The sequence below is a fragment of the Leucoraja erinacea genome, unplaced genomic scaffold (genome assembly GCF_028641065.1).
Source record: "Leucoraja erinacea ecotype New England unplaced genomic scaffold, Leri_hhj_1 Leri_194S, whole genome shotgun sequence".
Classification (NCBI taxonomy): domain Eukaryota; kingdom Metazoa; phylum Chordata; class Chondrichthyes; order Rajiformes; family Rajidae; genus Leucoraja; species Leucoraja erinaceus.
Window position 1 is genome coordinate 103,518 of NW_026576095.1, and position 8,983 is coordinate 112,500.

An 8,983-nucleotide genomic window follows, 5' to 3' on the forward strand; every position below is an offset into this window, starting at 1 on the left:
GATTGTCCTGGAGGAATTGATATCGACAATAGGTGCAGGAGTAGGTCATTCGGCCCTTCGAGCCAGCATCACCATTCAATGTGATCATGGCTGATCATCCCCAATCAGTACCCCGTTCCTGCCTTCTCCCCATTCTCCAGCGCTCTGGAACACCCTGCCGTTGTACATCAGACAGGCCCCCTCACTGTCCATCTTCAAATCCAGTGTTAAAACACATTTATACTCCCTGGCTTTTGACCATGCCTGAGACTTTGCTTCTGTTTTTAATGTTTCTTTATTTTACATGTCTTTTCCTACTATTTCTTTTGATTGTTATTAATGGTGTGTATTAACTTTTTTGTCAATGATTAGTGATGTACAGCACTTTGTTGCATCTATGATTGTTTTTAAAGTGCTCTATAAATAAAATTATTATTATTATTATTATATCCCCTGACTCCGCTATCTTTAAGAGCCCTATCTAGCTCTCATTTAACAGCATCCAGAGATACGGCCTCCACCGCCCTCTGAGGCAGAGAATTCCACAGACTCACCACTCTCTGTGAGAAAAAGTGTTTCCTCGTCTCCGTTGTAAATGGCTTACCCCTCATTCTTAAACTGTGTGTGGCCCCTGGTTCTGGATTTCCCCAACATCGGGAACATGTTTCCTGCCTCTAGCGTGTCCAAACGCTTAACAATCTTATATGTTTCAATGAGATCCCCTTCTCATCCTTCTAAACTCCAGAGTGTACAAGCCCAGCCGCTCCATTCTCTCAGCATATGACAGTCCCGCCATCCCGGGGATTAACCTTGTAAACCTACGCTGCACTCCCTCAATAGCAAGAATGTCCTTCCTCAAATTAGGGGTCCAAGCCAGGTGGGGCTGTGGTGTTCGGTGCAAGAGTGAAACTAAACTAGTGTACGGGGTGATCGCTGGTCGACACAGACTCCGTGGGCCGAGGAGCCAGTTTTTCACGCTGTATCACTTGTTTGCACTGCCCTCAGTAATGCGCTGCTGGTCCATCAGGTCCATATAAACTGATATATATTCATTTATAATATTTATTTTTATAATACTACTAGACCAAGTGTATTCCAGTTGTACAGGGCTCTGGTGAGATCACATCTGGAGTATTGTGTACAGTTTTGGTCTCCTAATTTGAGGAAGGACATCCTTGTGATTGAGGCAGTGCAGCGTAGATTCACAAGATTGATCCCTGGGATGGCGGGACTGTCCTATGAGGAAATATTGAAAAGAATAGGCTGTATTCACTGGAGTTTAGAAGGATGAGGGGGGATCTTATAGAAACATATATAATTATAAAAGGACTGGACAAGCCAGATGCAGGAAAAATGTTCTCAATGTTGGGCGAGTCCAGAACCTGGTGAACCTACGCTGCACTCCCTCAATAGCAAGAATGTCCTTCCTCGGATTTGGAGACCAAAACTGCACACAATACTCCAGGTGTGGTCTCACTAGGGCCCTGTACAAATGCAGAAGGACCTCTTTGCTCCTATACTCAACTACTCTTGTTATAAAGGCCAACATGCCATTAGCTTTCTTCACTGCCTGCTGTGCCTGCATGCTTATTTTCAGTAGGGACATGTATAGTTGTATGTAAAGGCCATGATCACATTGAATGCCCTTTTCACAATGGCAGGCAGTGACTAGTGGGGTACCGCAAGGCTCAGTGCTGGGACTCCAGCTATTTACAATATATATTAATGATCTGGATGAGGGAATTGAAGGCAATATCTCCAAGTTTGCGGATGACACTAAGCTGGGGGGCAGTGTTAACTGTGAGGAAGATGCTAGGAGACTGCAAGGTGACTTGGATAGGCTGGGTGAGTGGGCAAATGTTTGGCAGATGCAGTATAATGTGACTGGCAATGGAGGAGACCAAGGACAGAAAGGTCGGGTATGGAATGGGAGGGGGAGTTGAATGATGGAGAAGGTGAGGACAGATGATGGACGTATTGAACTGGACCATCATTGCCTGTGGCATATTGTGTTTTCTCAGAAAGTACATCCTCTGTTTATTGCGAGGAATGATGATAAAACACACACACATCAAAATCCCATGGAGGACAGAGATGTGTGGTGCGTCCGTCACCGTTCCTGTTGGAAACCAGCACCACTGCGTCGCTAATGTTTTCAATAATTTCATAATAAATAATAATAATAATAATAGTCATAAGGAAGAGGAATAGAATTAGACCATTCGCCCCATCAGGTCTACTCCACCATTCAATCGTGGCTGACAATAGACAACAGGTGCAGGAATAGGCCATTCAGCCCTTCGAGCCAGCACCGCCATTCAATGTGATCATGGCTGATCATCCACAATCAGTACCCTGTTCCTGCCTTCTCCCCATATCCCCTGACTCCGCCATCTTTAAGAGCCCTATCTAGCTCTCTCTTGAAAGCATCCAGAGAACCGGCCTCCACCGCCCTCTGAGGCAGAGAATTCCACAGACTCTCCACTCTCTGTGAGAAAAAGTGTTTCCTTGTCTCCATTCTAAATGGCTTACCCCTTATTCTTAAACTGTGTGTGGCCCCTGGTTCTGGACTCCCCCAAAATCGGGAACATGTTTCCTGTTCAAGCCCTTAACAATCTTATATGTTCCAATGAGAAACCCTCTCATCCTTCTAAACGGATCTATCTCTCCCACCAAACCCCATTCTCCTGCCTTCTCCCCATAACCTCTGACACCCGCACTAATCAAGAATCTATCTATCTCTGCCTTAAAAATATCCACTGACTTGTGGCCTCCACGGCCGTCTGTGGCAAAGAATCCCACAGATTCACCGCCCTCTGACTAAAGAAATTCCTCCTCATCTACTTCCTAAAGGAAAGTCCTTTAAATCTGAGCGTGATCTCTAGTCCTGGACTCTCCCACCAATGGAGACTGTGGGGTTGGGAATTCTCGGACTGTTTGCTTCTCTGTAGGAACTGTTCTGAGTCTCTCCCTCCGCTCCCTCCCTCCCCAGTGTGAGCCCAGCATCGCGGGCCAAGCAGCAGCAGAGGCAGAGATCGGTGTGTTGGAGCCAGGTGCTGGGAACAAACCAAGTACAGGTGAGGATGCTCTTCTCCGACCATTCTGCAGTATAATGTGGATAAATGTGAGGTTATCCACTTTGGTGGCAAGAACAAGAAAGTAGACTATTATCTGAATGGTGGCCGATTAGGAAAAGGGGAGATGCAACAAGACCTCGGTGTCATGGTACATCAGTCATTGAAAGTAGGCATGCAGGTGCAGCAGGCAGTGAAGAAAGCCAATGGTATGTTAGCAAAAGGATTTGAGTATTAGAGCAGGGAGTTCTACCACAGTTGCTTGGTGAGACCACACCTGGAGTATTGCGTACAGTTTTGGTCTCCTACTCTGAGGAAAGACATTTTTGCCATAGAGGGAGTACAGAGAAGGTTCACCAGACTGATTCCTGGGATGGCAGGACTTTCATATGAAGAAATACTAGATAGATTTGGCTTGTACTGAGACACTGAGAGAATGGAGTGGCTGAGCTTTTATACTGTGGTGTTTAGAAGGATGAGAGGGAATCTTATTGAATCATGTAAGATTATTAAGGGTTTAGACACGCTAGAGGCAGGAAACATGTTCCCGATGTTGGGGGAGTCCAGAATCAGGGGCCACACACAGTTTAAGAATAAGGGGTAAGCCATTTAGAACGGAGATGAGGAACCACTTTGTGAGTCTGGAATTCTCTGCCTCAGAGAGCGGTGGAGGCCAATTCTCTCAATGCTTTCAACAGAGAGTTAGATAGATCTCTTAAAGATAGCGGAGTCAGGGGATATGGGGAGACGGCAGGAACGGGGTACTGATTGGGGATCTTCTTCTTGTGTATGGCGTGCACAACCTAAAGTTGTCGGACAACTTGTTCTATTTGATCTGATTTGATTGTGCACGCCGGGTTGGTTGCATTCGTTGAAACAGGGCGGACCATATAAAGGTTGAAATCTTCCCACCCCAATTGGGGATGATCATCCATGATCACAGTGAATGGCGGTACTGGCTCGAAGGGCTGAATGGCCTACTCCTGCACCTATTGTCTATTTTCTATTGACTCGAACCTAAAATTGGGGAATTTAATGCTTCTGCTATTGAGTTGCAGGGACTGGTGACACCGCTGAACCGGCCTCCCGGAGACTGAGTCAGGGAGCAACCGCTATAGTGAACCCCACCAGCGATTCAATGGGAAACATCACCTCGCAGAGCAGCAAGGAGGTTCCTCGCTGCGGGGCCGGGCCGGAGGCTGAGGCACGTCCCCCTGAGGCCGAGGGTCCGGGGGGCCGAGGGGACGAGACGGGAAGCAGGGAGACCCCGTGTAAGTCCGGCGAGGCTTGTCCAAACTTGGAGCCGCATCATGCTGACACCGGGCCTGTCGCCCGCACCGCGCCCCAGCCCCTACCCAAAGGTATCAGACCATTTCCACGTGTGTATGTGTGTGTGTGTGTGTGTATGGAGTGTGTGAGGGTGTTGGCGTGGCTATCCCTCAAGCTCGAGGCTGATGTCACATACACATAGAAGATGTGCAGTGAAATGAAAGTGGCAATGCCTGCGGATTGTGCAAAAAAACTACAGAACAACAGAACAGAACCAGAATTTACATTTTAGAAAATAATAAAACAAGACACAACACAACAGTAAATTAGTCCCTGGTGAGATAAGAGTTTATAACAAAAAGATTTCATAACAAGAGGATTTCAGTATAAGAGTAAAGAGGTTCTTCTGCATTTGTACAGGACTCTGGTGAGACCACATCTGGAGTGTTGTCTACAGTTTTGGTCTCCTAATCTGAGGAAATACATTCTTGCCATAGAGGGAGTACAGAGAAGGTTCACCAGACTGATTCCTGGGATGGCAGGACTTTCATATGAAGAAAGACTGGATAGACTCGGCTTGTACTCGCTAGAATTTAGAACATTGAGGGGGGATCTTATAGAAACTTACAACATTCTTAAGGGGTTGGACAGGATAGATGCAGGAAGATTGTTCCCGATGTTGGGGAAGTCCAGAACAAGGGGTCACAGTTTAAGGAGAGAGGAGGGGAGGAGAGAGGAGGGGAGGTGTGAAGAGGGAAGGAAGGAAGGAGAGGCGTGAAGAGGAAAGAAGGGGTGGAGAGCTGGAGAGGATATTTAAGAGGGAGTTAGATGTGGCCCTTGTGGCTAAAGGGATCAGGGGGTATGGAGAGAAGGCAGGTACAGGATACTGAGTTGGATGATCAGCCATGATCATATTGAATGGCGGTGCAGGCTCGAAGGGCCGAATGGCCTCTACTCCTGCAACTATTTTCTATGTTTCTATATGGAGTGGGTGAGGGTGTTGTCGTAACTATCCCTCAAGCTCAGCTGAGAAGGTTATTGGCTGTAACCCCTCTCACCCTGGCCACAAACTCTTTGAATCACTTCCCTCTGGAAGGCGACTCCGGACAGTCAATGCTGCCACAGCCAGACATAAAAACAGTTTTTATCCACGAGTAGTTGCTCTACTCAACAGCCAGAAATCTGTAGCCTCCCTTTGATCTGGTATTTTGTTGGTTCACATGCTTGATCAATGGTGTTTTATCATTAATGTTTTATTATTATTAATGTTTAGTGTTTTCTGAGACATTCGTAACTGTCAGTGTATGTCATGTTGTTACTTGTGGACGGAGCACCAAGGCAAATTCCTTGTATGTGAATACTTGGCCAATAAACTTACTTACTTGCGTATTGTGCAAAACAGAACAGAATAGAGCAGAACCAGTATTTACATTTTAGGAAAATAAAAAGACACAACACAACAGTATTTAGTCCCTGGTGAGATCAGAGTTTACAGTCCTGACGGCCTGTGGGAAGAAACTCCGTCTCATCCTCTCTGTTTACACAACGTGACAGCGGAGGCATTTGCCTGACCGTAGCAGCTGGAACAGTCCGTTGCTGGGGGGGTAGGGGTCCCCCATAATGTTGCTGCCTCTGAATCTGCACCTCCTGGTGGGGGGCACCTGGTGGGGTGCACCTCCTGCAGTGGGGGGGGTGAGTGTAGTTCCCATGGTGCGTTCGGTCGAATGCACTACTCTCTGCAGAGCCTTCCTGTCCTGGGCAGAGCTGTTCCCAGATTGTGATGTTGCCGGACAGGATGCTTGCTACAGCCCCAGAGTAGAAGCACTGAAGGATCCTCAGAGAGACTTTGAATTTCCTCAGCTGCCTGAGGTGGTAAAGGCGCTGTCTTGCTTTACTCAACAGTGAGAAAGGTCTACGTTCTGAAGAAGGGTCTCGACCCGAAACGTTGCCTATTTCCTTCGCTCCATAGATGCTGCTGCACCCGCTGATCATTATAAATGGCGGTGCAGGCTCGAAGGGCCGAATGGCCTCATCCTGCACCTATTTTCTATGTTTCTATGTTTCGGCATTCAGGACAGGTAATTCCAGATGGCAGATCGGGCTTTGCTTGTTGCTGCCTCTCTTTCCGTTTTCTTCTCTTTTCTTCTAATTCTGCGCCTCTCTTGGCTTTGACGGTTGCTGTTCCTCCTTGGATGATGGTTTGCTACAGTTTCCTGTCCTTGGCATTGGTTGCCCAATTGTCGATGTCGATCTCACATTTCTTCATGCTGGCTTTTCAGGCGGCTTTGAATCGCTTCTGTTCAAGAAGGAACTGTGTAAAGATTGCTGATTTCAGTTCATGACGCGGATAGATCTACATCTCCGAATACAGATTTGAAAAATTCTCTTTTAAGGGGCCTTCCCTTCTATTTCTACTTTCCACTTTTTCTCTTTCTTTTTTATTTTTTATATACACACTTCACGTTTTTCTACTCTCCACCATCTATTTTTCCACTTTTTCCTCTTTCTATTGTTTTCTTTTTCTTGTCTTGCTTACTTCCTTTTCATAACATAAAACTAGAGTTGTACATAGAATGGATTACGGTATGACATAGTTGGCACCTAAAATTAGGTTCCACTATACTGTTTTGTACTGTATTAACTTCTAATAAAATAAACAAAACAAAACAAAAAAAAAAAAGAAGGAACTGCAGATGCTGGAAAATTGAAGGTAGACAAAAGTGCTGGAGAAACTCAGCGGGTGAGGCAGCATCTACGGAACAAAGGAAATAGGCAATGTTTCGGGCCGAAACCCTTCTTCAGGCTGTTGCAGGGTGGGGGCGGGAAGAAGAAAGGAAGAGGAGGACCCAGGGGGCTGAGGGAGAGCTGGGAAGGGGGAGGAGACAACAAGGGCTACCAGAAATTGGAGAAGTCAATGTTTATGACGCTAGGATGCAAACTGCCCAAGCGAAATATGAGGTCCTGCTCCTCCAATTTCCGGTGTTGCTCACTCTGGCCATGGAGGAGGCCCAGGACAGAAAGGTCGGATTTGTAATGGGATGGGGAGTTGAAGTGCTGAGCCACCGGGAGATCAGGTTGGTTATTGCGAACTGAGCGGAGGTGTTGGGCGAAGCGATCGCCAAGCCTGCGCTTGGTCTCACCGATGTAGATCAGCTGACATCTAGAGCAGCGGATGCAATAGATGAGGTTGGAGGAGGTGCAGGTGAACCTCTGCCTCACCTGGAACCTCTGCTTGGGTCCTGCCCCGGGCTGAAACCTGTATGGTCGTGAGTCGTCTCCTCAGTCGCCCAAACAGTCGTAGCGTCTCTTTCTGTAAGGTAAAGTAGTAAGTTTATTTATATAGCACATTTTTAGTCAATTTGCATTGACCCCAAAGTGCTTTACATAAATTAAATAATAAGTTCCATTACCAACCATAGAAGTAGGTTAAAAAATAAAAATGAATAAAATGGACACACCACATTTTAGAGTTCAACACAAACGTCCCCCCACAGCAGAATCAAAGCTTTCCACTGGGGAAAGGCACCAGAAAGTTAAATAGACCCGAGACACAACATAATTTACATAAACATCCATCACATTGCTGTGATGGAAGGCTAAAAAAACTTATCTCTCCACTGCACCCCCCCCCCCCCCCCAATGTCAGAGTCAAAGTCAAAGCCCCCGGCTGGCGATGGCAATTGTCCCGCGGCCATTAAAGCCACGCCGGGTGATGCAAGGTCGCACACCGGGTTCTTGATGTTAGAGCCCCCGATGTGCGCTCGCAGAGTCCCGCGGCCATTCCAAGCGGCGCGGTGCTGTGAGGCCCCGCTCCAGGAGCTCTTCAACCCCGCAACTCGGGCGGGAGAAGTCGCCGTTGCGGGAGCCCTGAAAAGCGGTCTCCCTCCAGGGACCCGCGGGCTACCGGTGCCGCCGTCCGCCAGACCCGCAGTTGCAGCCTCCGAATCTCCGGAGGTCGGGCCGCAGCAGCAGCAGCAGCAGCGCTCCACCACCGCTCCACCCGCTCCGGACTCGGCCAGCTCCGCGATGGTGAGGTGAGTAGTCGGCACCAGAGCCCCCGGTCTTCCTGTTGGAGGCCGCTCCACGTTGCAGCCCCAACGACAACGGAGACCCAACAAAGAAAAGGTCGGGTCTCCCGTGCAGGGAGAGATTTAAAAGTTACCCCCACCCCTCCACACACACATACCCCAACAAAAAATAACAAATACTACATAAAAACATAGACAAAAAATAATAAAAACGCAGACGGGCTGCAGAGGCCGCTGCTGACGAATGAGTCGCGCCGCCTACTGGTCGCCGTTGGATTTTCAACGTGTTTTCAGAGACAGTCGGTGACAGTGGGTTTGATGCCCGTGAGCATAGCTTGACTTCTCCTGACGTAGGTGCTGCCGTCGATGTTGCCTGGATGATGTAGGTTGTCGCTAGGTCTTCTTGCATATGGCGTGCACAGCCGAAAGTTGTAGGACAACTTGTTCTATTTGGTCTTATTTGATTGTGCACGCCAGGTTGATTGCATTCGTCCAAACAGGGTGGACCACGTGAAGGTTGCAATCTCCCACCCCAGGTTAACGTAGGTTGTTGCCGTTTTTTGTTGTTGTTAAAGTTAAGCCCCTGTCCCACTTAGGAGACCTAAACAGCAACCTCTGGTGACCTTACCCGCC

At 47.8% G+C, this 8,983-nt stretch overlaps 1 protein-coding gene across 1 annotated transcript in view; it reads left to right on the forward strand.

The window, feature by feature from the left end:
- The window catches only part of ehmt2 (euchromatic histone-lysine N-methyltransferase 2), a 76,843-nt gene that overhangs the window by 917 nt on the left and 66,943 nt on the right, over positions 1 to 8,983 (forward strand). Inside the window, exons 2-3 of the mRNA XM_055666123.1 lie at positions 2,972 to 3,056; positions 4,112 to 4,414. Of these exons, the coding sequence (XP_055522098.1) occupies positions 2,972 to 3,056; positions 4,112 to 4,414 (388 nt within the window). The remainder of the gene's footprint in view (positions 1 to 2,971; positions 3,057 to 4,111; positions 4,415 to 8,983) is intronic.